This window comes from Scyliorhinus torazame, chromosome 14, assembly GCF_047496885.1.
Source record: "Scyliorhinus torazame isolate Kashiwa2021f chromosome 14, sScyTor2.1, whole genome shotgun sequence".
In the NCBI taxonomy this organism is placed as follows: domain Eukaryota; kingdom Metazoa; phylum Chordata; class Chondrichthyes; order Carcharhiniformes; family Scyliorhinidae; genus Scyliorhinus; species Scyliorhinus torazame.
This window is the reverse complement of record NC_092720.1, coordinates 159,959,311-159,986,958: the sequence shown is the minus strand read 5'-3', so window position 1 is coordinate 159,986,958 and position 27,648 is coordinate 159,959,311. Positions and strand designations below refer to the sequence as shown.

At 45.4% G+C, this 27,648-nt stretch overlaps 2 protein-coding genes across 2 annotated transcripts in view; one reads left to right on the top strand and one right to left on the bottom strand.

The window, feature by feature from the left end:
* The window catches only part of LOC140390122 (uncharacterized), a 136,650-nt gene that overhangs the window by 79,943 nt on the left and 29,059 nt on the right, over positions 1 to 27,648 (top strand). The gene's annotated exons all lie outside the window — the stretch shown is intronic.
* On the bottom strand, positions 13,972 to 20,849 carry LOC140390120 (uncharacterized). Its single transcript, XM_072475045.1, has 4 exons — positions 20,601 to 20,849; positions 17,061 to 17,848; positions 15,727 to 15,883; positions 13,972 to 15,638 (listed from the first exon to the last, which is right to left on the bottom strand). Exons 2-4 carry the CDS (start codon positions 17,394 to 17,396, stop codon positions 14,914 to 14,916), a joined length of 1,218 nt encoding a protein of 405 aa, XP_072331146.1. The 5' UTR covers positions 17,397 to 17,848; positions 20,601 to 20,849; the 3' UTR covers positions 13,972 to 14,913.

Here is a 27,648-nt window from a genome sequence, read left to right as displayed (position 1 = left end):
ATCCCCTCCTAAATCCAACCAAAAAAACCAACTATGTCAATTACAAAACGAGCATATACATTACAAGTCATAATATGAAAAATTCCCAACATTAGCCCTCCTCCAACCCAGGTTCCTTGACAAAGTCATCCGCCTCCTCTGACATCGTGAAGTAATGTTCCCTGCCCTTAAAAGTCACCCAAACGGCAGGCAGTATTCAGTAAGGTCATGTGGTGCTCTTTCAAGCGACGTTCGCTTATGCTTGACCCCAATGTCCTGATAGATCCAGATCTGATGTTCCTCCTAGCTGCAGTCTCGAGTTACCTTCGCCCACCTCAGAATCTTCTCCTGGTCCTGGAACTTGTGCAAACGCACAAACGCCCGCAGTGGCTCCCCAGTTTTCAGCCTCTGTCTTAGTGATCAATGGGCACGATCCGCCTCTGGGGCCTTCTCCAAGATCCCCGCCTCAACCATGTTTTTCATCCTCAAAACGTAGTCCATGGCACTTGTTCCCTCCACACCCTCCGGCAGACCTACGGTTCCAAAATCCTGCCGCCTGGACCAATTCTCTTGGTTGTCCACCCTCGCCCGTAGCACCTTGCAGGCTTCCCCCCCGCATTGCCATCTCTGCCTCCAATGACACAATCTGGTCAATATGATCTGACACCACCCTTTCCACCTCTTGGACCATCGCACCTTGCGACTCCAGGTGGTTCTCCACTCGATCCAAAGTCCCGCCACTAGGGACTACTGCTCCGTCAATCGCAGTGGACCAGTCCCCCTGCACCTCCTTTTGCTGAAATCCCCCTTGCTAAAATCCATCAACTGCGCCACAGGCAGTGTGGCAGACAACGATGACTCTTCCCCCTCAGCCATTTATTCCAATGGTGCTGCGCCACGCATGGCCTCCGACTCCAGAGTTACGGGTCTCACTGGCTTTTCCTGGGTGTGTTATTCCACCAACATTCCACTCTGGGTGAAAACCCGCCACGCTCCACTCACTTCTTCCTCAAATATCACCCATTAACTGGGTAGAGAGGGTCAAAACCAACACCTCGAAGCGGGAGCCACCTTGTGTGCAACCCATCAGCATGTGGCCGCTGCTGGAAGCCAAGGAAAAATATACTAGACCTCATCCTCACCAACCTGCCTGCTGCAGATGCATCTGTCCATGACAGTATCGGTCAGAGTAACCGTCACACACTCCTTGCGGAGACAAATTCCCATCTTTACATTGTGGATATCTTCCATCGTGTTGTGTAGCACTGTCACGTGCCAAAAGTGATAGATTTGAAACAGATCTGGCAACTCAAGACTAGGCATCCATTAGGCGTTGAGGGACATCAGCATATGCAAAATCGGTAATCTCAGGGGCTGGCATAACCCTGATGTTACCATTATCATCAAGGCAGGGAATCAACCCTGCTTCAATGAAGAGTGCAGGACATGCCAGGGGCAGCACCGGGCATATCTAAGAATGACGTGTCAATCTGGTGAAGTTTTAACACAGGATATTTGCATGAGCATCAAGTATCAGGCAGAATGAAACAATTCCACATTTATTATTCAATGTCCTTGTTGAGCTGCCTTGTTACTTTTAATGATTGATGTATCTGTAGCTCTGCCCTTGCACAACTTGTAAATATGACCTTTGATCCTCCCTACCCACTCCAATTGAAATAATTTGTCCACATGAAGTCATGAAGACAAACTGTTATTTTCAAAGCTGCATCAAATCAGCCCATAGTCTCCACTTCCCTAAAGTGCACACAGCCAGCTCTTGGAATCCAATGGGACCAAAATAGTGTGAATGCTGAAAATGTGATATTCAGAAAATGCTGGAAATGCTCAGATCAGGAAACATCTGTGGAGAGAGCACCGAGAGGAGAGTATGAGAGGTCGACACAAGGACATCAATCACCAGTACCTAGAACTTAATATCACAGGAGAAACATAATTTCATTGGGGAGGGGGTGAGCTGCTGGTGAGTATGAATATCTGGAAAGGCTGGAGATCTGGGAGATAAGCCACAGGAATCTTGCAACATAGGACCATAAGACAGAGGAGCCGAAGTATGCCACTCGGCCCATCGAATCTGCTCTGCCATTCAATCAGCTCATGGCTGACTCAACTCCACTTTCCTGCCTTACCCAAGAACTCTTGATTTCCTTACTGATTAAGTATATAGCCTTGAACATGATTAATGACCCAGCCTCTACAGCTCTCTACGTAAAGAATTCCACAGATTTACTATCCTCTGAAAGAAGAAATTCCTCCTCATCACTGTCTTAAATGGGCGACCCCTTACTCTGAGATTATGTCCTCTGCTCCTCGAGTCACCCACAAGAGAAAACACCCTCTACTCTGTCAAGTCTCCCGAAAATCCTCTATGTCTCAATAAGGTCACCTCTCATTCTTCTAAATTCCAATGAGTACAGGCCCAATCTACTCACCTCTCCTCATAAGAAAATACCCGGGACCAACCTAGTGAACCTTCTCTGGACTGCCTCCAATGTCAGTGTATCTTTCCTTAGTTGAGGGGGCCAAAAATGTTCACAGTATTCCAGGGTGTGGTCAAACTAGTGCCTTGTCTAGTTTTAGGAAGACTTCGCTATTTTTGTACTCCATTCCCTTTGGAATAAAGGTCAACATTCCATTTGCCTTTCCAATTACCTGCTGAACTTGCCTGCTAGCTTTTTGTGATTTATGCATGGGGACCCCCCAAATCCCTCTATTATAGTTTTCTGCAGTCTTTCTCCATTTAAATAATATTCAGCTCCTTTATTCTTCCTACCAAAATGCATAACTTCACATCTTCCCACATTAAAATCCATCTGCCAAGTTGTTGCTCACTCACCTAACCTGCCTATATCCCTCTGTAGACTCTTGTGTCATCCTCACCATTTGCCTTCCCACTTATTTTTCTGTCATCAGCAAAAGTGGCAATTAACTTCCCATGTCAAAGTCATTAATATATTTTTAAATAATTGTGGCTCCAGCACGGATCCCTGTGGCACGATACTAGTTCCAGGTTGCCATCCTGAAAAAGCTCCTGTTATCCCACCTCTCTGTCTTCTTTCAGTTAGCCAGTCAATTATCCATGCCCAACACAATGGGCTCTTTTCTTATTAAGTAGCCTTTTGTGCAGTATCTAATCAAACGCTGTTTAGAAATCAAAGTATATTACATCTACTGGTTCCCCTTCAGCTACTGTAGAGTGAACACACCTGTGTGATATCACAGGTAAGTGGTTGGTAGATGCGTACTCCTGTCTTCTATCTTTTATGACTTGTCTAAAGATTAAAGACTAAGTAGGAAAAATTAGAGTGAAAACCAAAGATCAGTCTTAAAATTAAAATCTCATTGAAAATCTAATTAAATAGAACAGGGTGACACGGTAGCACAGTAATTAGCACAGTTGCTTCACAGCTCCAGGGTCCTCCTAGGTTTGATTCCCGCTTGGGTCACTGTCTGTGCAGAGTTTGCACTTTCTCCCCATGTCTGTGTGGGTTTCCTCTGGGTGCACCGGTTTCCTCCCACAGTCCAAAGATTTGCAGGTTAGGTGGATTGGTCATGCTAAATTGCCCTTAGTTAGATGGGGTTGCTGGGTTACGGGGATAGGGTGGAGGTGAGGGCTTAAGTCGTGTGCTCTTTCCAAGAGCTAGTGCAGACTTGATGGGCCGAATAGCCTCCTTCTACACTGTAAATTCTATGATTCCATGAGGAATGCAAAGCTAGGTGGTGTGTTACGGCTGCAGTATGTGGGAGCTGGTGGATCCCATTGTAGTTCATAATGACCACATCTGGAGCAACTGTTGGTTGCTCGAGGAACTTTGGCTCAGAGTTAAGGAGCTGGAGGCTGAGCTTCGGATACTGCAACATATCAGGGAGGAGGAGAGTTACCTGGATGTTGTGTTTCAGGAGGCGGTCACACCCCTTAGATTAACTACCCTGAATTTGGTCATTGGTCAGGGATATAGGGTGTGACTACAAGTGAGGCAGGTAGAGGAATCCAGGGTGTAGGGTGCAGGAGCCTCTGCCACTGTCCTTGGACAACACGTTCTAGATTCTTGATCCGTGTGGACAAGAGCATGGACTTGGAGGGAGGATGAGCAAACTGGCCATTGCACGTGGTACAGGGAGTCATTCAAATGGGGGAGAAAGCGATAGGTGGAGATTGCTAGCCCCTATCCAGCCCCACCACTCCACGCACACACCCACCCCCCCCAACTCCAGTACGGTATAAATCTGACCCAATTACTCCAGCTTTGACAAAGAGCTATCCAGACTCACAACGTTAGCTCTATTCTCTCTCCACAAATGCAAACAGATCTGCTGAGATTGTCCAGTATTTTCGGTTTTTGTTTCAGATTCCAGCATCCGCAGTCATTTGCTTTTATCCTAGTTCTTATGTAACCTCTCTGCAGCCTTTGACATGAGACCACACTCTCAGCCTCAAGCAACTTTTCTGTGCTGTGCAGTCAGTGGGAGTGCTATGACTGTCATGATATGCAGACATGCAACCAATGGGTCATCAGAACAGGACACAACCAATGGGTAATCAGGACACCCAGAGATGGCATTACCACAAGGGGGCACTACACGACCACTATAAAAAGGACAAGGCACACAGGCTCTGCCTCTTCCACCAGCAGAAACCTAGAGAGCAAGACAGGGTTGATTAACAGCAACATCACGCCTAGCATGTGGTCTAGAGCAAGCTTGTATAGTTAGCAGAGTAGACTGAGTTACTAGAGTCAGATTAGCAGAGTGTTGAACTCATTTAGGAGCATTGTTAATCGCTCAATAAATACGTTGAACTTATCTCAGAGTCTGGAGCATCCTTCAGCAAAGCCTACATCAAGTAGCAGCTTATGTTACTCGAAGTAACATAACACAACAATGACTTGAGGCACTTTTTCCTCTTCAGTTGTATGCAGAGAATCTGCTGCAATGGTGAATCTTCCCACCGCCATCGCTCTGGTCCCTACCAAGGGCCAGTCTCTGCTTTTCAATTCGATTCAGCCGCTCGGGTTCGCGCTTCCTCACATTCCAACTCCCGAACGCTGGGCGCCAACCGCCGCTGCGCGCGGCAGAACTACAACCCCCATCAGGCATCGCGTGCTGGCTCTTCCCTCTGATTCCATACTGTCGCTCCTCACTGCGCTTGCTCCTGGGCTACATGCAGCATGGGTAATGTAGTTCCGATCGGTTTAATGCCTGTAAAGCGGCTGCACAGAACTGGCTGCGTGGAATGATTGACATGCAGATTTCGAGAGGCACCACTGCTCCCTCTGTCCCTGACTGACTGTGATAGCCGTCAATCACAGAGTTGAGCTGTGTGGTTTGCAGTGTTGGCTCTTGAGTGTGTTTACTGGAAGCATTTCCCTTCTGATTTCCAGGCTGAGTTTTGTTGATGGGTCATTGCTGAATATGAGAAGGGGAGGTGTAATTATCTGAGAGGGCAGAGTCTGAGGATTCCTACTGATTTCCTATTGTTGAGATGTTTGACTGTTGGGAGCTGGTTACTATCCTGTGGACTGTGAATGGTCATTTCTGTCTGTGTGTTAGGATTATAGAATCCCTACAGCGCAGGAGACTATCCGGCCCTTGGAAAGTGCAGCCTACTTAAGGTTAAACCCACGCCTTCACCCTATCACCATAACCCAGTAACCCCACCTAACCTTTTTGGATAAGAGCTACACTCCAAAAGCTTGTGATTCCAAATAAACCTGGTGTTGGAAGACTTCTTAATATGCCCACCCGAGTTCAACGCTGGCAACTCCATATCATAGCAATCTTTTTGGACACTAAGAGGCAAATTAGCATGACCAACCCACCTAACCTGTACATCTTTGGACTGTGGGAGGAAACCGGAGCACTCAGAGGAAACCCACGCAGATACAGGAAAAAAGTGCAAACTCCACACAGTCACCCGAGGCCGTACTTGAACCCGGGTCCCTGGAGCTGTGAGGCAGTAGTGCTGGCCACTGTGCCACCGTGCCACCCTGACTGTTTTTTGTCTTTTCAAACCCCTCCAAGAATTCCCACTGCCCCTCCCCCCCACAATTCTCGATAAGGTGTGGTAAGACGACAGAGCCTCGCTCTGATCTGTTGGTTATGGGGCTATTTAACTCTGTTTGTCCTGAAGCCAGGGAGTCAATATTAAGACTTCCTCACCTGCCAATGGGATGGGACATACCCAGGAATGGTGAGGGAGGAGTCTGGGATGTTTCCAGATTGATACCATTCAGGGAGCATCACTGTGACCTGAGCAGTCTGTGGGACAGCTCTCCTCATTTGGGTATTTGTTCTCACACCTTGGTAAGAAAGACTTTGTGGATTTCCCTGAGCTGAGATTGGATTGGATTTGATTTATTGTCACATGAATCAAGGTATAGTGAAAAGTATTGTTCTGTGTACAGTCAAGATCATTCTCTACAGGAAAAAACATAGGACATGCATAAATACACATTGTAAATACATGGACACATGTATCGGGTGAAGCATACGGAGTGTATAGTAGTACTACTCAGCAGTCGAGAAGTAGTGTGAAGAGATCAGTTAGTCCAAAAGAGAGTCATTCAGGAGTCTGGTAACAGCAGGGAAGAAGCTGTTTTTGAGCCTGTTTGTATTCTCAGACTTTTGTATCTCCTGCCCGGTGGTTGAGGTTGGAAGAGAGAATAAACCAGGTGGGAGGGGTCTTTGATAATCCTACCCGCTTTCCCAAGGCAGTGGGTGGTGTAGAGAGAGTCAATGGATGGGAGGCGGGTTTGCATGATGGACTGGGTGGTGTTCATGACTCTGAAGTTTCTTACAGTCTTGGGCTGAACAGTTGCCATACCAGGCTGTGATGCAGCCAGATAGGATGTTTTCTATGATGCATCAGTAAAAATTGGTAAAGTCAATATGGACATGCCGGATTTCCTTAGTTTCCTGAGGACCTATAGGGACTGTTGTGCTTTCTTGGTCGTAGCGTTGACATGGGTGGATCAGGACAGATTTTTGGTGATGTGCACACCTAAGAATTTGAAGCTGTCAACCATCTCCACCTCGGCACCATTGATGAAGACGGGAGTGTGCATGATACTTTGCTAACTGAACTCAAATACCAGCTCCTTAGTTTTGCTGACGTTGGAGGAGAAATTGTCGTTGTTACACACCACTAGGATCACAATCTTATTCTGGCACAATGTCAGGATTGTCCAGATCAGTGTGAATTTCCTCTTATTATTGGACTTTATAGTGATTGTTTACCATTGTTTGCTGGACCACTTCAGAGGGCATTTCAGAGTCAACCATGTAGACCAGACCAGACCAGTTGTAGCAGATCCCTTCCCTGAAGGACAATGTTTGGGATTTTATTTTTCTCTGCCCCTGGTCACAGTGAAGTGAGGAAAAAGGACTTGCACCTGATTTTCCACAAAGGGGAATAGCAGACTGGCACTCAGTGTGGAACAGTCTCTAACTGAGCAGTCAGCACCTTCAGCAAAGGAGGAGAGAGAGTTTGAAGAAATCAAAGGTCATATTTACAAGTTATGCAAGTGAAAAACTACACATTCATCAATCATGAAAAGTAACAAGGCAGACTGACAAGGATATTTTGGAGAGCAATTTGTTAGATGTGTCCAGGAGGGCTTTTTGATACAGTATGTTGACAATCCAACCAGGGAGTGGGCCATACTAGACTTGGTACAGGGGAGTGACCCAGGCCAGGTGATTGATGTTTCAGTGGGGGAGCATTTTGGGCTCAGCAATCATAATTCCATAAGATTTTGTATCATCATGGATAAGGACAAGTGTGGCCTGCGGGTGAGGGTGCTTAATTGGGTGAGGACCAATTACATCCAAATTGGCAGGAACGGGGGAATCTGGATTGGGAGCGGCTACTTGAGGGAAAATCCACTTGTGACATGAGGGAGGCTTTTGAAGGCCGGTTGATTCAAGAGCAGGACAGGCATGTCCCCACAAAAATGAAGAATAGAAATGGCAGGATTCGGGAACCATGGATGACAAAGGAAATTTTAAGCTTAGTCAAAACGAAGCATATGATAGGTCTAGGCAACTAAAAGCTGACAAAGCCCTTGAGGAGTATAGTAAGAGTGGGAAGGAACTTAAATATGGAATTAGGAGGGCTAAAAAGGGCCATGAAATGTCTTCAGCAAACATGGTCAAGGAGAATCCCAAGATTTTTTTATGCATATAGGAGGAAGTATAGGCGCTGTTGTGCTTTCTTGGTCATAGCATCGATGTGGGTGGACCAGGACAGATTTTTGGTGATGTGCACATCTAGGAATTTGAAGCTGTCAACCATCTTCATCTCGGCCCGTCGATGCAGACAGGGGTGTCTACAGTGCTTTGCTTCCTGAAGTCAATGACCAGCTCTTTAGTTTTGCTGACATTGAGGGATTGTAGTAATTACACCATTCCACTAGGTTCTCTATCTCTCTCCTGTATTCTGACTCATCGTTGTTCGAGATCCGACCCACTACGATCATGTCGTCAGCAAACTTGTAGATGTAGTTGGAGCCAAATTTTTCCACGCAGTCGTGTGTTTTTAGTAGGGGGCTAAGTACGGAGCCTTGCGGACCCTGGTATTGAGGACTATTGTGGAAGAGGTGTTGTTCTTTACCCTTACCGATTGTGGTCTATGGGTCAGGAAGTCGAGGATCCAGTTGCAGAGTGAGGAGCCAAGTCCTAGGTTTTGGAGCTTTGATATGAGCTTGGCTGGGTTATGGTGTTGAAGGCAGAGCTGTAGTCAATAAATAGGAGTCTAATGTAGGAGTCCTTGATGTCAAGATGCTCCAGAAGCGAAGGTAGGGCCAGGGAGATGGCGGCTGCTGTGGACTGGTTGCGGCAATATGCGAATTGCATACTGGATCTAGGCATTCTTGGAGTATGGAGTTAAAGTGCCTTATGACCAACCTCTTGGATGATAGTCATTGAGACACATTGCCTGGTTCTTCTTTGGCACCGGTATGATGGTGGTCTTCTTGAAGCAGGTGGGGACCTCAGAACAGAGTAGAGAGAGGTTGAAGATATCTGCGAACACATCTGCCAACTGGTCGCGCAGATCTGAGTGTACGACCGTGACCCCGTCCGGACCCGTTGCCTTCCGAGCGTTCACTTTCAACAAGGCCGATCTGACTTTGGAAGCTGTGATGGTGGCTGTGGGGGTGTTTGGGGCTGCTGGAGCAGTCAACAGCGGTTTGATGGAACCGAGCATAGAATGCATTGAGTTCATCAGGGAGCTGCTGCTGGAAATTCTGCAGGAGAAAGGAAGCAAGGGATAATCCAGCAAATTTTCAGCCAGTGAGCCTGACATCAGTGGTAGGGAAGCTTTTGGAAAAGATACTGAGGGACAGGATATATGCACATTTGGAGGAAAATGGACTAATTAGTGACAGGCAGCATGGTTTTGTACGGGAAAGGTCATGTCTCACCAACTTGATTGAGTTTTTTGAAGAGGTGACAAAGAAAATTGTTGAGGGAAGGGCTGTGAATGTAGTTTATATGGACTTTCATAAGGCATTTGACCAGGTCCCACATTGCAGATTGGTACAAAAACTAAAATCACATGGGATTCGGGATGGGCTGGCTCGATGGTTACAGAACTGGCTTGGTTATAGAAGACAGAGTGTAGTGGTGGAAGGATGTTTTTCAGAATGGAGATCTGTAGCTAGTGGTGTTCCGCAGGGATCAGTGCTGGGACCTCAGTCGTTTGTATTAAAGATAAATGATCTGGAGGAAATGTGGGTGGTCTGATTAGTAAGTTTGCAGATGACACGAAGATTGGCGGAGTTGCTGATAGAGCCGAGGATTGTCAGAGGATACAACAGGATATAGATAGATTGGAGACTTGGACACAGAAATAGCAGATGGAGTTTAATCCAGACAAATGTGACGTGTTGCATTTTGGAGTGACAAATCTAGGTAAATGACAGAACCCTTAGGAATATTAACATACAGAGGGATCTGGGCGTGCAGGTCCACAGTTCCCTAAAATTGGCAACTCAGGTGGCCAAGGTGATTAAGAAGGCATATGGCATGCTTGCCTTCATCAGCCAGGGCATTGAGTAAAGGAGCTGGGAAATCATGTTGCCGCTATATAAAACCTTGGTTAGACCGCATTTGGAGTGTTGCGTGCAGTTCTGGTCACTACATTATCAGAAAGAAGCTTTGGGGAGAGTGCAAAGAAGGTTCATAAGGATGTTGCTTGGTCTCAAGGGTGCTGGCGTTGAGGAGAGGTTGAATAAACTAGGATTGTTTTTACTGGAAAGACGAAGGCTGAGAGGAGGTTTACAAAATGATGAGAGGCAAAGGCAGAGTGGATAGTCAGAGAGGCTTTTTCCAAGACTGGAAATGTCAATTACAAGGGGGGGCACAGACTCAAGGTGAGGGGGAAACTTTCAGGGAGATGTACGGGGTAAGTTTTTAACGCAGAGTGGTGGGTGCCTGGAACGTGCTGCCAGAGGATGTGGTGGAAGCAGGCACATTAGCAACATTTAAGAGGCATCTGGATGGGTACAGGAATAGGGAGGAAATAAAGGAATATGGACTGAGTACGGGCCAATGTTTTTTTGTTTTTTTAGTTGGGGCATCAGGGTCGGCACAGGCTTGGAGGGCCGAAGGGCCTGTGCCGGTGCTGTACTTTTCTTTGTTCTCTTTTTGTGGGGAAGTCCAAAACTAGGACCAGAAATAGAAGATGGTCAATACTCAATCCAAAGCAGAATTTAGGAGAGAGTTCTTTCCCAAGAGAATGATTAGAATGTGACACTTGCTCCCACAGGGAGTGGTTGAGACAAATATGGTTTTGATGTATTTGATGGGGAGATGAGGGAGAAAGGAATTGAAGGATCTGCTGATAGAATGAGATAAAATAAGGAGAAATGTCATGTGGAGCACCTCTATAGGCGTTTAGTTATTTCTCTTCCCGCACCTTTGGTGCCGAAGGCAGACTTTTATGTGTTCCCAAAGCAAGATATTTCCTGGAATAAGTCACTACCCTGTCACCAGAGGCTTATAGCTTGAAAGGCACCATTCCACACCAAGTATGCCTGACCAGGTGTCTCTCCCACTCTTACTGCTAGTCATAGGGCGAGTTGGAAGGATTTTCCAGCTTGATAGTCAACGTATTGGCCGCGTTATGAATACACCTTCCTTGGCCATCAAGTCCTGGGGTGGGACTTCAACTCAGAGCTTGTGGCTCAGAGGCAGGGATGCTACTCACTGCACCACAAGACCTCCTCAATCAGTGCTTCGTAGGATGGACCTGTCATTCATGACTTTACATTGCCTCAGAGGCCATGTACGTGAGCTGCTTCTCACTTTCCCATCTCATTTTAAAAGCAGTATCACACCGTCAAACCATTATGAACAAACTAAAATTAATATATTTATGAACATGTAAGATTTTAGACAATGTAAGTGTCCTCACTGTTTATTTACTTTGTTCCCATTTCTTTTATTATTTTTGATCCGTGGACCCATAATTGGGATGTGCCTTTAAGTAAAAGACTCAGTTGAAACAGCCTGCTTGTCAGGAAACTGTTCTCAGGTTTTGGTATAGTAGTAGTAGTGTAGTATTGTATAGTATCCCAACAGTGCAGAAGGCCATTTGGCCCATCGAGTCTGCACCTACCTTCTGAAAGAGCACTTGCCCCAGGCCCACTTCACCGTCCACCCTGCCCTATCCATGTTACCTAACCTACACATCCCTGGACACTAAGAGGCAATTTAGCATGGCCAATCCACCTGACATGCACATCTTTGGACTCTGGGAGGATACAGGAGCATCCAGAGGAAACCCATGTAGTCATGTGGAGAAAGTACAAATCCACACAGACAGTCACCAAAGGCCGGAATCAAACCAGGGTTTTGTTTTTGGGGAGCAGAGGTCAGATTCTTCGGCGCCAGGTGAATCTTTGGAACCAGTTTTGGAGGAAGTTGATTCGATTGGTTAACTGGCAGCCGGTGGGTTTGCCAAGGACAGCCTGACAACGATCAGTGATTGGTTCCTGCATGATGCTTTCTGAGAGAACTGGGGAGAAACAATTAGACTGTAGAGGTAAAAGGAACACTGTCTCTCTCTCTCTCTCGCTGTTGAAATGAAAGAACTGCTCTATTGTTCTAAAACCAGAGAGTGCCTTGCATGTCTTTGCTGTGAACTTGAAATGATGCGAAGTCTGCAGAGAAGGTCGACAATTTTGCCAGAGAAAACCATTTCGAGCGCAGAGACAAGTACCAAAACGAAAGCTGGACTTCAGAAAGACACTGACGAGAAGTCATCCGAGTGCATCAAAAATCTTTATCCCTTTATTTTATTGATATTTTCTTTACGTTTCCACCACCCCTTTCCCCGCTGGGTTGTTTGTCTGTGTGTATGTCAAGAAAGGGGGTAGTTAGGAAGGGAGGGGGGATGTGAAATGGGTATTAGATAGTCAGTTACATTTTCTGTCCATTTAATTATAATACGGTACATCATAAAAGGTCACTTGTGTAAAAGTTACAAACCTGGTGACTGCAGATTATTGGCTCAGCCAAGAACCGTTGATATTTTAAATAAAATCAAATTTTATCTGTGTTGTGACTCTGGATCAAGTGGGGCTGAAATTGACTGCGCACTAGCCCAGGGTGTTGTGACAACAGAAGCAGAAAAAACACTGCCAGAAATGAATGGGACTAAATAAACATTGCAGAGTATTTACAACACAGAATCAGGAAGATGGTGTCTGAGCGCAGTGATGTCATTGACACATGTGCAGAGGGTACTGGAAATATTCAGCAGGTCAGGTAACCTGCCTCCTCCCTCACCAGTTGACCGCCGCCTGCCGCTACCCCCTCCCCTTGTCACCCATCGCCCGTTCCCCACGCACCATCCCTGCTGAGGTCCGACAATCAAGTGTCCCTTATTTTATTTCCTCAGAGTTAATCACTTTGGAGCCAATCTCTGAGTCATTGTCACTTCCAAACCAAGCACAGTTTCTGCTCTGGGCACTGAATCACTCCCCGAGTCACAGCGTCACTCCCCAAGTCAATGTTACTCTGTAATTCCCAGAGTGACTCCCTGATTAACGTCACTTCCCAAGCACTGGGTCATTTTTCTCTTCCCAATCTCTTTGCTCCTCTCTCCACTCGCCCTCCCTCCTGTGCTCTCCTCTCTCCTGTGCATGTGCTGATCCCACATCTGCATGCCATTTTCTGCCTTTGGATATGATGGGTCTCTTCGGATCTGATGCCAAACACATCCGAGGATACTGATGTTGTCCTTTGTCAGCGAAGGTGAGGTTTTTAGAGATGGCATCCTGTAATATCCGCACTTGTACAGGAATGAAGTCAGTGAGTGATGGATCAAGAATCCTATGCATTTTATCCCATAATATCCGCACTAATGTTCAGGCAGTCTGACTATCCTGTGGGCAACCAGGTGTGGAAATGCCCCTTATGCTGTGTGAGAAGATCCAGCTGAGAGACCTGTTTACTTGGTGCTTTGTACTGAACTGTTTGATTGGCGAAACCCCAACCGGGGATAAAGGGCCTGGAAGTTGGGATATCTGTTCCAGGGCGGCGGAGTACCCAGGAAGATGGCCCAATTGACCTGGAATAAGTGAGAAGGATGCTGGGTGAGGGGTGGGTTGGGCTATGGAATTCCTGTCTTGGACAACCGGCACTGTATAGGTGATTAAAAAACAGAGAAACATAAAATAGCCGTAACCCCTCACACACCATGTTAACCATGTCCCATCTGTGCCAACTGATGCCCCATCCCCCGCCATATGGCCCCTCATCCCTTCCATGTCAACCTGTGTTCCCCACCAATTCCACATGGCCTTTATAGCCTCTTTATGCCAACTGTGCTTATTCAAACCAGCCAATGCCTCCTAACCATTACCCTGCCACCACCCATCCAAGCTCACCGATTGTCCACAGTAGGCAGACCTCAGGGCCCATGCTGAAGTTAAATAAAATGAAGTTCAAAGTGACTGTTGCAGATTTGATTCTTTAAAACCATTGATTTATTTAAAATAAAACCCAATTGGTACATATACATTCTTGATCACAAACATTTGATTCAATTGCATAATTCTGGCTGAAAGAAAAGCACTGAAATTCATAGTCCCACTTCAAGTGCCCATAACCACTTGGAGCTGTCACTCGATATGGCAGGCACCCTATTGTGACAATGGATGGTTGTTAAGTGTGTCAAGTCAATCACTGATGTCAACAGACTGCATAAAAGGCAATAATTTCTTCGGAGTTAAAGACAGGAGGTGTAAATGTCTGGATAATTTGACAGCTCCTATTGACAGTTTATTTTGATACTTCTGACAATTGTTTTTGACAGCTCTTTGAGATCTCAGTTCTAATGTGTTTTTGCAATTTTCATGCACATTCATTTCTACTTTCAGTAATATCAAAGGGCCGCTTACCTCCCACAAAGATGTCTGGGGACCATATCCTCTAAAAAAGGTTACCCTATCTATCGAAACAAATCCATAAGAGTTCGGACCTGCTGCTATTGAGTCAAACCTACAGAAGTGCTTTTCAAACATATCTCACTCAGAACCACATGAATGGAGGCAGCTGCTGATTTCTTTGTACAGTTGTCTCTGTAAATCCCAACCCAGCACATTCGTGCGGGACAGGACTCACAGATTCAGGCTTCTTCCGCCATTGTCCTCACAATGTCCTCTCTGCAATGGCAAAAATCCAGACAGAAAAATGTCCCTCAGGAGGGGGAGTTAATGAGATCGAGGAAGCAGTGTTGGAGGTATGAAACCCTAGTACTTTCTGTGTCTGCCCCATCCCCATGATGTGACCTGTCCTGTACCACAGGCATGTCCAAGAGCAGATGTCTCTGCACTGGGCTGCTGCTGGCCAGAATGTACCATTCTGAGACAGAATCTGCCTCGTTTCATTCAAAGTTTAATTGTTTCATTGCAGAAGGTGACAAAGAATCTCATTCTGCTGAAGAAGCTCATTGTTTTTTTGTAGATGCTGCTGAAGAATTTCATTGTTTCTGTGTAGATGATGCTGAAGAATCTCATTGTTTCTTTGTAGATGTTGCTGAAGAATTTCATTGTTTCTGTGTAGATGTTGCTGAAGAATTTCATTGTTTCTTTGTAGATGATGCTGAAGAACTTCATTGTCTTTTTGCAGATTCTGGCTAATGTGCGTCTTAAATTCAGTCAAAGTTTGCCGAGGCAAGTTACAAGTGGCCTGATAACTCTCTGTACTTTCAACCTGTTCCTGAAGTAAGGGCACAAGAGGTTTCAGATCATCTTCATTTTCTTCACCAGCACCATGGGCCTGATGTTGTCCGTGTGCTCGTGGCGACAGTGGAGCTTCTGCTCTTAAAGCTACAGGTTCCTCACCTACGGAGGTTTCCAAGCGCCCCCCCTCCATCACAGCAGCCAGAGCATCACAGGGCTCCTCCTTCACACAAGCCACATTATTTAACTTTAACTCACCAACACTGCCCTCCAATTCAGACATCTTACCCTCCTGACACTTCTCTCCCTCCTCCACTGCAGCTGCCATGCCACATTGCTGTGAGGTATTCACCTCCGTCCCCTCCTCATCAGCCCTTTCAGGAATCTCGGACACTGCTGTCAACTCTCCTCTATCACCATCTGATGTGTTCACAGAGACCTGTGTATCTGTCAGGAAGAAAATCATAATTACTATCTTTTGTCACATAAATTAACTCTCCTCCTGATGGTTTAAACACTCAGCTGCTGACATCACCTTCGCTCATCACCATATCTGATCCGCCATTGGTTATTGTGGGGTTGGGGAGGCCAAACAGTTTCCTCGTGAACTCCTCCTGTTCCGTCAACTCCTTGGTGTATGGAATCTGCCCTCCAGTCAACGAACGCTCCTGGGTGTTACGGGCCAGCTTTACCTAACGAAAGAATGAAAATGAAGAAGAATTCATGGTCCAGACTTTGCTGTGCTGTCTTGTGACACATTTTCCGACTGCTGGAGACAGTTTTCAGTCTGCACCCAGGGGGACTTCTGATTAGAGATCAATCTTACGACAAAGTTAGAGCCATCTCCACTGCATTTTACAACACCTCATGAAATTAGTAAATAAACACAATGTGATCTTTCTGTATTTTCAGCTCAAAAGGTACGATTCACGGCAGCTCGATGGCCCAGTGGTTAGCACTGCTGCCTCATGGCAGCGAGGTCCCAGGTTTGATCCTGGCTCTGGGTCACTGTCTGTGTGGAGTTTGCACATTCTCCCCATGTTTGTGTGGGTTTCATCCCCACAACCCAAAGATATGCAGGGTAGGTGGATTGGCCACACTAAATTGCCCCTTAATTGGAAAAAACGAATTGGGTATTCTAAATTTATTTTTTTTAAATGACTACATTTTTTTTACATATATATATATATATATATATTTAATTTTCAGATATTGCTCTCTTGGAAACTTTTGCATAAGTAGGAGATTCTAACATTTTGCTGTCTTTTGGTGATGTTTGGCGATCTGGTCAAAGGTTAAAATGACCTTGAAACGGTTGGACTGATGGTGGGAGAGTTTAGAGAAAAATCACTGCTGAAACAGAGTGTTTTGGAAGGACAGATCACCTGTGTGAGCACTGGAGGGTAAACAACACAGACAACTCTCAGGGAAAGGGAAGCAGGTGAGCCGTATTATGAATGTGCTGGTGTTTGTGCAGGTCTGATGACCATGAGAATGATTTGTCGCACACGTCACATTTGAATGGTTTGTCTCCTGTGTGAATATGTTGCTTTGTGCAGAGGGAAGGTGACTCAGGGAATGATTTAGCACATACCGTACACGTGAATATGTTGGTGTACGTGGAAGCCAATGAGTCCGAGAATAACTGGTCACATACCTTTTCTCTCCTGTGTGGACACGGTGGTGGTGATGGAGGGTTGATGACACAAAGAATGATTTGTCGCACACCTTGCACAGGTTTGTCTCCTGTGTGAATGTGTTGCTACGTGCAGTGGGAAGGTGACTCGGAATGATTTGTCACATACCACCTATGTGAACATGACGGTGTACGCAAGAAGCCAATGAGTCCAAGAATATTTTGTCACATACCTTGCATAGAATGGGTTTCTCTCCCGTGTGAGTGCGTCGGTGTTTATGGAGGGTCGATGACTGTGTGAATGATCTGTCACACACCTGGCACGTGAAGGGTTTCTCACGTGTGTGAATACGTTGGTGTTCACGGAGGGCCGAAGACTTTGAGAATGATTTGTCACACATTTTGCATGGGAATGGTTTCTCCCCTGTGTGAATGCGTTGGTGTTGACTCAGGCATGATGGCCATGAGAATGATTTGTCACACACCTCACACTTGAAGGGTTTTTCACCTGTGTAAAGGCGTTGATGTTTACGGAGCGTCGATGACAACAAAACTGATTTGTCACACATTTTGCACGTGAAGGGTTTCTCCCCTGTGTGAAGACGCAGGTGTTGATGGAAGGTCGATGACAGCAAAAATTATTTATCACACACCTCTTATGATCCTGTCCCCAACGCAGCTCACACTTGAACAGTTCTCACCTGTAGGAATGAATCAGTGCTTCACGAGGCTCAATGAATGATCGAAGCTCTCACCACACAAGAAGCCCACTCACACTTCTTCACAGCCTCACCCTGGCAGATCAGCAACAGGTTCCACACCACTGACCAGTTTCGGATGTGATAATGTATCAAAGCTCCCCTGACTTGACCAATTTCCAGGTGATGGTTTTACTTCCAACCTTCTATGTTGAGCAATGCCGTGACATGACTGGATATGCAGTTGTTCCTTGGGTGATGGTCTGGATCTATCTGTGGTGCCTATCCTCTCTGTATGCTCTGGACAGTACAGTACAAATCTTCTGTAAAACAGGAAAAGGAAACATGATTTCCTCTAACTCCCTCTCCTCCTTTGCTGATTCCTCAGTTAGAGACTGTTCCACCGTGAGTGTCAGTCTGTGTTTGGGGAGGGTGGGGGGGGGGGCAGGGGGGGGGGGGGCAAATGCAAGTTTTTTTATTTTTCTTTGCTTGACTGTTTTCAGCAGGGACACTGGATAGTGACCAGGAGCAGACAGCGTGGCTACTTTCTTTCCTCCACCCGAACCTCACTTTCCCAGGCACCGTGAGGACGATGACAGTCGAGTGGAATGTAAAACGAGCTATCAATGCACTATAACCTTGTGTTGTGCTGACAATGACCAGTTTTACCCTTAGAGTATGTGTTTAATATAAAAATACTCCGTTGCGGGAGGAGGTGTGGCCACCGCAAACCACGTTCATATGTTTTGGTCCTGTCCAAAGCTGGAGGATTATTGCAAGGTGTTTTTTAGGGTAATCTCTAAAGTGATGCATGTGAAACTGAACCCGGCCCCTTCGGAGGCCATATTTGGGGTGTCGGACCAGCCGGGGTTGGAAATGGGTGCGGAGGCATATGTTGTAGCCTTCGCAATGTTGATCGCCCGAAGGTGAGTCCTGTTAGGGTGGAGATCAACCTCTCCACTCTGTGCCCTGGTGTGGCAGGGGGAGGGGGGTGCGGCGTACCTGCTGGAATTACTGACTCTTGAGAAGGTCAAATTTGAACTGAGGGGAAGGATGGAGCGGTTCTACAATTCATGGGCGTTATTCATTGTGTACTTTTGAGAATTGGATTACATCGAACATTGCGGGGTGGGGGGGGGGGGGGGGCTGTACGTGTTAATGGTGACTATGGGTGATTCCGGATTCCTTTATGTCATTTGTTTATGTTGTCATGTGAGGGTCCCTTTAAGAAGTGTGTTTATCAAATAGCTGCAGTGATGTCATTGTGTGGGTGAAGCTGAGCTGTGTTTCTGGCTTTTACATTTGTTTTGAGCTGGAAGCTGTTTTGTAGCTGAGTTTATGGTTTCGTTTTCAGTTGGAAGCTGCATTCAAACAAAGCAGGTGTATTTTGATCTCTCTCTCTGCATGCTAAAGAATGTCTTCAGATCACTTGATAATTTAAAAGTGATAACTGCTTTCTGTAGAGAATTCAAAGCTGCTGTCTTTGTTAAAAAGGGTACTTGACTTATGGATGTTGTTCGGAAAGTTATTAAGGGTTACCTATAGACTAGAGTACTGTATCTTTGGGGACTATTTGTGTTGGTAGTTGATAAACTGTTTACTGTGTTTATAAAATGTTAACTGGATTCATAGAATAAACATTGTTTTGTTCAAAAATACTTAAGGTCTCTGTTGCATAACACCTGGAAAGTGGGCCCTTGTGCTCCCCATCGCCAAAATCTATTAAACGTTGTGGGTCAGGTGAACTCCATGACATACTTTGGTGTTCTCTAAACCCTGGCCAATTACAATGTTAACATGCGGACTAATGTTTGGGGGTTTGGTGGGAGGATGGGATCGTTGTTATTGATGTGGGGATTGACATTGCATTCGTTACTGATTGTTGGGTGTAAATCTGGGAGAAAATGTGAAAAAGGAGAATAAAAATATTTTTTTAAATATACAAAAATACTCAGAAGAAATATTAATTCATCGGAGATTTTGTTTGTTCCAACATCTCCCAAATTATTTGAAGAAAACACATTGGACAGGAAGTGCTAGGATCTAAGGAAAATATTGCTTCAGTGTAGCCGATTGAAGGGGTTATCCTGGGAAATTAGACACACTGCACTCACTAAGACTGCACATCCCAAATTCAGCTCTCAGACACAGCAATGGGCAAAAACTATTAAATCCAAAATCAGGCTTTTGAACAAAGAACAAAGAAATGTACAGCACAGGAACAGGCCCTTCGGCCCTCCAAGCCCGTGCCGACCATGCTGCCCGACTAAACTACAATCTTCTACACTTCCTGGGTCCGTATCCCTCTATTCCCATCCTATTCATGTATTTGTCAAGATGCCCCTTAAATGTCACGATCGTCCCTGCTTCCACCACCTCCTCCGATAGCGAGTTCCAGGCACCCACTACCCTCTGCGTAAAAAACTTGCCTCGTACATCTACTCTAAACCTTGCCCCTCTCACCTTAAACCTATGCCCCCTAGTAATTGACCCCTCTACCCTGGGGAAAAGCCTCTGACTATCCACTCTGTCTATGCCCCTCATAACTTTGTAGACCTCTATCAGGTCGCCCCTCAACCTCCGTCGTTCCAGTGAGAACAAACCGAGTTTATTCAACCGCTCCTCATAGCTAATGCCCTCCATACCAGGCAACATTCTGGTAAATCTCTTCTGCACCCTCTCTAAAGCCTCCACATCCTTCTGGTAGTGTGGCGACCAGAATTTTGGGAAAGGATGAGGCCTTCAGGTAAAATATTTGAAGAAATTTCAATAAATGTGTCTCTGCCCCTCGCAGATAATTACACTTCACCTTCTCACATTCAGCAATGATTCATCAACAAAACTCAGCCTGTAAATCAGAAGGGAAATGCTTCCAATAAACACTCAATTGTCCAACACACAGCCACTCAAACAGCTCAGCACAAAGCACCGAGTAAACAGGTCTCTGAGCTGGATCTTGTCACACAGCATAAGGGGCATTTGCACACCTGATTGCCCACAGGATAGTCAGACTGCCTGAACATTAGTGTGGATATTGTGCAATGTAATTCTTCTAAATTCTGCTCCTTCACTCACCATCTCCTGACTTGGTTTGGAGTCCCTACAGGAAGTGAAGCAGCTGTGGTAGAGGAAGAGGAGAGAATGGGCAGAGTGGGTGGGCTCTCTGATTGACGTCTCTCACAGACAATCCAAATATTTCTGCAGGAACAGGAGTTTCCTGAAGTTTGGGAAACTGACCGGGGAAACGGAGGCGACTTTGAGCAGCAGCTCAGGTGGGGATTTAAACTTGTCATTGTCCCATCTGAATAAAACCTCACTTATTGCAGCTGCTATCTCAGTTCCCCTGGTAAACATCTGACAGAGATTTCTAGTGTGGGAATAACATTCTTTATCCTGAGGAGCTTTCAAATTGACAACAGCAGTGGGGGGGGGGGGGGGTGACTTAGATATATCTGACAGCAGATCAGAAGAGAAAGACCCACAGTATCCAAGAAAGCGATGACATGAGGTGGTGGGGTCAGCACATGCACAGGGGAGATACAGGAGAGTGAGGGCACCCCATAAAGGGGCATGGGAGAGAGAGCGGGACACACAAAACTGCCACCCTTACCTGGTCTGACATACAGATGACCCCAGATCCCAGCAATCTGGTTGGCTCTTCAGAGCCCTATCCAGCCACTCAGTTGTATTACAAAATGGCCGGAAAGCCTGCAAAACTGATTTCATTCAAGGCAAAGGTGGATAGGGAGGCAGAAGAGGAGCAGCAGGGGTTGCTAGAGGAGATTTTGGAGGTAGAGGGGAGATGCGCGGAGGACCCAGAGCCGGGACCTTTGGTGAGAAGGACGGTGTTGCAGGCGAAGTTCGATCTTCTATCCACGGGGAGGGCGGCCCAGCAGCTGAGGCGAGTGAGGTGGATCGATATGGTGAGCAGGCCAGTCGATTGTAGGTGGGCCAGCTCCGTCGGCAGGTGGCAGTGAGGGACATTGTGCGGATTGGGGATGGTAGTGATGCCGGAGCAGTTAAATAAGGTGTTTTTAGACTTTTATAGGGACTTGTATAAGTCGGGAGTTGCCGGAGGATGTGTTGGATATGAGGGAATTTGTGGAGCGACTGGAGTGCCAGGAGGTGGAGAGGGCGAGATTGGAGCAATCAATGGGAGTGGAAGAAGTGTAGGCAGCTCGGGTAAGGGGCCGGATGGATTCCCGGTGGAATTTAATAAAACATTCAAGGATTGGTTGGCACCGCTGATGGTAGAAATATTTGAGGATGCAGTGGTTAGGGGAGTATTGCTGCTAACACCCTCAGAACGGAAAAGGGTGGAGAGGTATCCAGAGGGGGTACAGAGAGCACAGAGTTTCACGCTCTGCAGATTACCTGCTCCTTGATATCTCAAAGCCCCTAGACAACATGGAAGGGATAATGAAACTCATGAAAGTGTTCAGAGCATTCTCAGGCCACATGCATAACCTGAGTAAGAGCAAAATCTTTCCTATGAACCCGCAAGGGGGGAGGGGGGGGTGGGAGGAGGAGCAGTGCTGGGGAGACTGCCAGTCAAAGTAGCCCAGACCAAATTGAATAGAGACCCTCCGACCTCTTAGGTGTCAAAAACTGTGAGTTCTGCAGTTTGAAAATTAGCAGAGTGTACTATTTTGTAACTTTTGAGTTCCTCACTTCCTCTGCTCAACTTAAGGTATATGTCCATTAAACATCCATGGATCAAAAATGATAACGGCAAAATAAAAGAAATGCAAAAGCAGGGAATCAACTGGAAGGGCCCTTACACCGTGCACGAGTGGTTTCTACTGGAAACTCACCAAATGTTAGCAAGTGTGGTTGCTCCAGACTGAGCTTCTGAAATTTCATTGGATGTTGGAATATCAGGCGGCATTTGAAAATCTGAAAATTGGGTTCACCACCCCAACAGTGTTGACAACATCATTAAGCCAAGCAATTTGAGGTGCCAATTGATGTGAGTCATGTGGGCGTTGGTGCTGCACTGTTGCATGAAGATAATGAAAGAATAGAATGAATGGCCTGTCGGTTATTTTTCTCGGAATCTAAATATTCATGAAAATAAATATTTGACTATCGAGAAGGAGACATTGGGTTTGATATTGGCTGTTACAACAGTTTGACGTTCATGTTGCTAACAATTCATCAGAGATATTTCTATATACAGACCATAATATATTGAAGTTTTTGAATAAGTTTAAGGATTGAAATGTAGATGGAGTTTATTGCTACAACCACAAAACTTAATAATTATACATGTAGCAGGAAACGAAAACGTGATTGCAGAATTGCAGTACGGTAGCATTGTGGATCGCACAATTGCTTCACAGCTCCAGGGTCCCAGGTTCGATTCCGGCTTGGGTCACTGTCTGTGCGGAGTCTGCACATCCTCCCCGTGTGTGCGTGGGTTTCCTCCGGGTGCACCGGTTTCCTCCCACAGTCCAAAGATGTGCAGGTTAGGTGGATTAGCCATGATAAATTGCCCTTAGTGTCCAAAATTGCCCTTAATGTTGGGTGGGGTTACTGGGTTATGGGGATAGGGTGGAGGTCTTGTCCTTGGGTAGGATGCTCTTTCCAAGAGCCAGTGCAGACTCGATGGGCCAAATGGCCTCCTTCTGCACTGTAAATTCTATGAATGTATTGACCAGAATAAGTTGTCTGTAGAGTACTGTAATTGAATCCCTTTTCCATGTAGTGTACTGGAACCTTGGTGGGCTCTGCCTCTGGCTCCGCTACCCCGGATGGTATATAGAGCGGCCACCTGGGGGCGGCGCTCAGTTGTTACAGCGATCTCAGGCAGGCAAGTTCTTGTGTAATAAAGCCTATGTTCTCTCGCTCTCATCGTCTAATAACAATGGATTAATGGTACATCACAGATGTTTTATCACAACTTTGAAGTGTGAGAAGACTGAATGTTTGAAGGTGGAAAAGAAAGACGGAAATGGAATCTACTCATGTTTATGTTTGCATGTTAAAATGTAGTATGATTTGTATCTTATAGAGTATTAGTAGTGTTCAGTAATGATACATTTTAGAGTTGAAAGGCTTTGGAAAATGAAGCCATCTTTTTATATTGCTGGTTCATTTTTTTAAGGGGAGGGGGAAGGTGTGAGGAACGTAGGAATTTCAGATATCTTGTATTATAGGTGTTTGGTGCAGCCGCCCTGCCCACTACCCAAAGGCTTAAATACTCTTTTCAGTTGAGGCAGCGCTTCACGTGTACCTCCTCCAATCTGGTCTATTTCATTCGCTGCTCCCAATGCGGTCTACTCTACATTGGAGAGGATAGCAAGGTGGTGCAATGGTTAGTACTGCTGCCTGAGGCGCTGAGGACCCGCGATCGATGCTGGTCCCAGGTCACTGTCCATGTGGAGATTGCACTTTCTCCCCATGTTTGTGTGGGTCTCACCCCAACAACGCAAAGATGTAAGCTAAGTGGTTTGGACACTCTAAATTGCCCCTTAATTGAGTACTTTAAATTATTTTTTAAAATACTCTACATTGGAGTCTAAACAGAGACCAGATGATCGCTTTGCAGAACACCTTTGGTCCATCTGCAAGCAGGCCCCAGACCTTCCTGTCGCTTGCCATTTCAACTCACCGTCCTGTTGGCATGTCCATCCTTGGCCTGCTGAAGCCCAACGCAAACTGGAGAAACAGCACCTCATCTTCCGATCAGACACATGTAGTCTTAACATTGAGTTCAACAACTTCTCACTATGTACGCTCTCCTCCACCTTCACCCATTTTATTTCCAGCAATTCATTCTCATTTATTCCATCCATCTGTTTTTCGCTCATCCTCGTTATCACTACCTTTTGCCTTTTTCTCTGTGACATCTTTGTCAGTCTCCACCTATCGCTGGCCCTCAATTCACTCCACGACAAAGAGTCATTCAGATTATAAACGTTAGCAACTTTCTCTCTCCACAGATGCTGTCATCCCTGCGGAGATTGTCCAGCACTTTTTGTTTAATTGGAGCTGTGTGTTGAATATTGTGTGTGTTTATTGGAAGCATTTCCCTTCTGATTTACAGGCTGAGTTTTGTTGATGGGTCATTACTGAATATGAGGTGGTGAGGTGTAATAATTTGGGAGACAGAGACACGGGCAAGTCCAACATACTACCTGTGCAAATTTTAAAAGGCATGTATCCATTTCCATGGAACGTCATGGTGGAAACTGCTACAATGAAACGTTCAACACATGGTAATTCCATATGTAGGATTCATAGTGCTGGAGTGTAAGTGCAGTCATCCTCCTGGGCGTTACAGATAATTTAAATCATGGGAACAAATGGACCAGCAATTGCAGGTCTATGAGCATGTCAAGATCCCACATTGGTAACAGTCTAAGGAGTCAGTCAGGTGTCACGAGGCAAATCAACCCTTGCAATTATTTCTATCACCTCAATTCATGAACATAGAAATATCAAGAATGTTTCAACAAATGTGAGTTTCCACAGAGTACAACACGACACTTGCAGAAGAATGCAAATCCATCAATTGATCCGCCATGTAAGCGCAGCATTCATATCTATGACATATTGAAGGTTGAACTGGATACACTGGAAAATAGTGGAGTGAAAGGAAAAGTACAAGCGCACATATACTGATGCAGCTCGAACACCTGTCCTAGAGAAAGATGGATCATTTACAGTAATTCCTTGATCCACAATGTTTAAACACAGCTTTGAAATATTGTCCTCACAAAATGCCCACATTAGAAGTTAAATCTTAAATTTCCAAGTGATAAATTCCAGTCCCACTTGATTACTTTCCGAAGCACCCCATTCTTTGACAATTACACTATGTCATGTGCGCACTCAAATGCTATTTTCAGTTTATTTGACGTAGCTAGAGTGATCATTTTGGATAAAGATCTGAAAAATGTATTGGTATGCCATTTCAGGAAATGTGGGAGAAGTGGAACATGGATCACATTGCTACTTGTCCTCATTACCCGAGATTGAACAGTCTAGCTGAATGAACAATTCACATGATGAAATCTCTGTTCTGAAATATACACATATCGAGCAAGATCTACACATTTTCTGTTACACCTCAGAGTGACAACTTTAAGTGCTACTATTCCATCACTGGAAGAGCGCATGTCTGGCAGACCGATGTGTACCAATTTACTTACTAAAGAGGGGAAATGAAATTAGTGGTAAATAAGCTACAATATATTAAGCAAAGCATTAATAATATGAAAGCTAACAAAATGAGTTAACATACTTATTGCAGCTATGGACAAGTATTAGTATGACTTGACCAAGAAACTATTGACACAGTACAGGGAGGAGCAGAAAGCCAGGGGCTAGAAAAGGAGCAAGGACATTGCAGGAGACAAAAGATTAGGAACTGAGAGTTGAAGCAGAATGCAACCCATGGTACCATAGCAACGGACATGAGATATAAGGTCAGTTGAGCAAGATAAGTACCAAACACAGGGATAAATGGCAGAAACAGGTGGACTGGCCGTTACTCTGAAAACCGTTCAAGAGATTTGGAACAAATGTGTCTCTGTGGTTGGAGAAAGAGAATAAGTGAGTCATGAGTGGGCAGCATGGCAGCACAGTTGCTTCACAGCTCCAGGGTTCCAGGTTTGATTCCCGGCTTGGGTCACTGGCTGTGCAGACTCGATGGGCTGAATGGCCTCCTTCTGCACTGTAGATTCTATGGTATGTTCTGATGATTAATGTCTAACACTGATTGATAAGAACAGCAAGCTTTTTGAAATGTATATAAACTATGCAATAATGTGCATAATGAGAGTTACCTTGAGACTGCCTCTCTGTTTCTCCCCACACATGTTGGTACAAGCTTAAATAAGTGTCTTGATGTCAACTCCAATTGAGTCTGAGTCTTTGTAGCTGAGTCGTAATTAAGAGGACAGATACCCCACGTGAGAGATACCTATTACAAATTCTCCCGAACACCTACTTACCAATTCTACTCTCTGAGAAACTAGAGAGAAGCTTCAATGTAAACAATAAAATGCAGGCAGAAAATTGCCAAGTTTACACTTGGGACAAGAAGTTTTGAACCATGATCCCACAGAAGGTACATGGCAACCAACCAAAATGACAGGGATTTCTTCAGAACCTATGAAGTCCTATGAAGTCATTGCACACACCAGTGCAATAGTGAGATGCAACTGAGGGCTAATCAAATCCATTCCATCTCCTCAAGCATCATGCAGTCCGATTGAATCTAGGACAAAATCTCAAATACAACCATGAACATTCAAGAATGACAGCCATAGAGTTCATGTTGAGAAACTAGACAGGCCTCCAGACACGATTATCACAAAATCTGGGTGTACAACCTATACTCTTTCGAGACTCATAGAAACATTGGTTCTATCCAATTATGTAATGATGACTAAACAAGAAGATGCATTGTAAAAAACATATCTGGAAGGAGGATAAAACATCTTTAAAAGAGAAAGGGGGGTGTTATTGTATGTCTTTAAGAGGATGAACATGTATCCATATAATCACTAGAAGGTATATTGTGTGTTTCAGTTTTACTTTCAATTTTGCTGTAAGCAGTAGAGCTGAGAACGCAGCTCCTAAAGTCTCCAAACTATACAACTATGTAAGAGAATGTTATCACATGGTTAACTGAATAAATGAACCTCCAATGTGTGTTAAACAATCCCCTATGCATGATTAGCACCTGGTGTCCCTTACAGAAAATACGCTGAGGGACTTGTATCATTATAAGAACACGGCACACACCACTCACTGACTCTCAATCAGGCCAAGGTGGCATCAGATACGCAGAAAGACTTCAGCTTCGGATCTACAAGCACAAGCAACAGGAGATGATCTATTCCTGGGGTAGAATTGGAGGGACCTCCATTGGTCTCAGCATCTCAGGCTTATGGGGGAGAATCAGACGGGAATCTTGTTCCTCATCAGTGACTTTGGCTGGAAGGTCAGGGGGAGGGCAGGATGTGTCTCGGCTGTGACATTCTCCGTTGTCTCTCAACATTCACTGTATAGTCTACACATGCTGAATGGCCACTTGAACAGAGCACTAGGGGACAGTCACTGTCCACAGTCTGTACTCCAGGACAGCACCTTGCGCATGGAGGGAATGTGA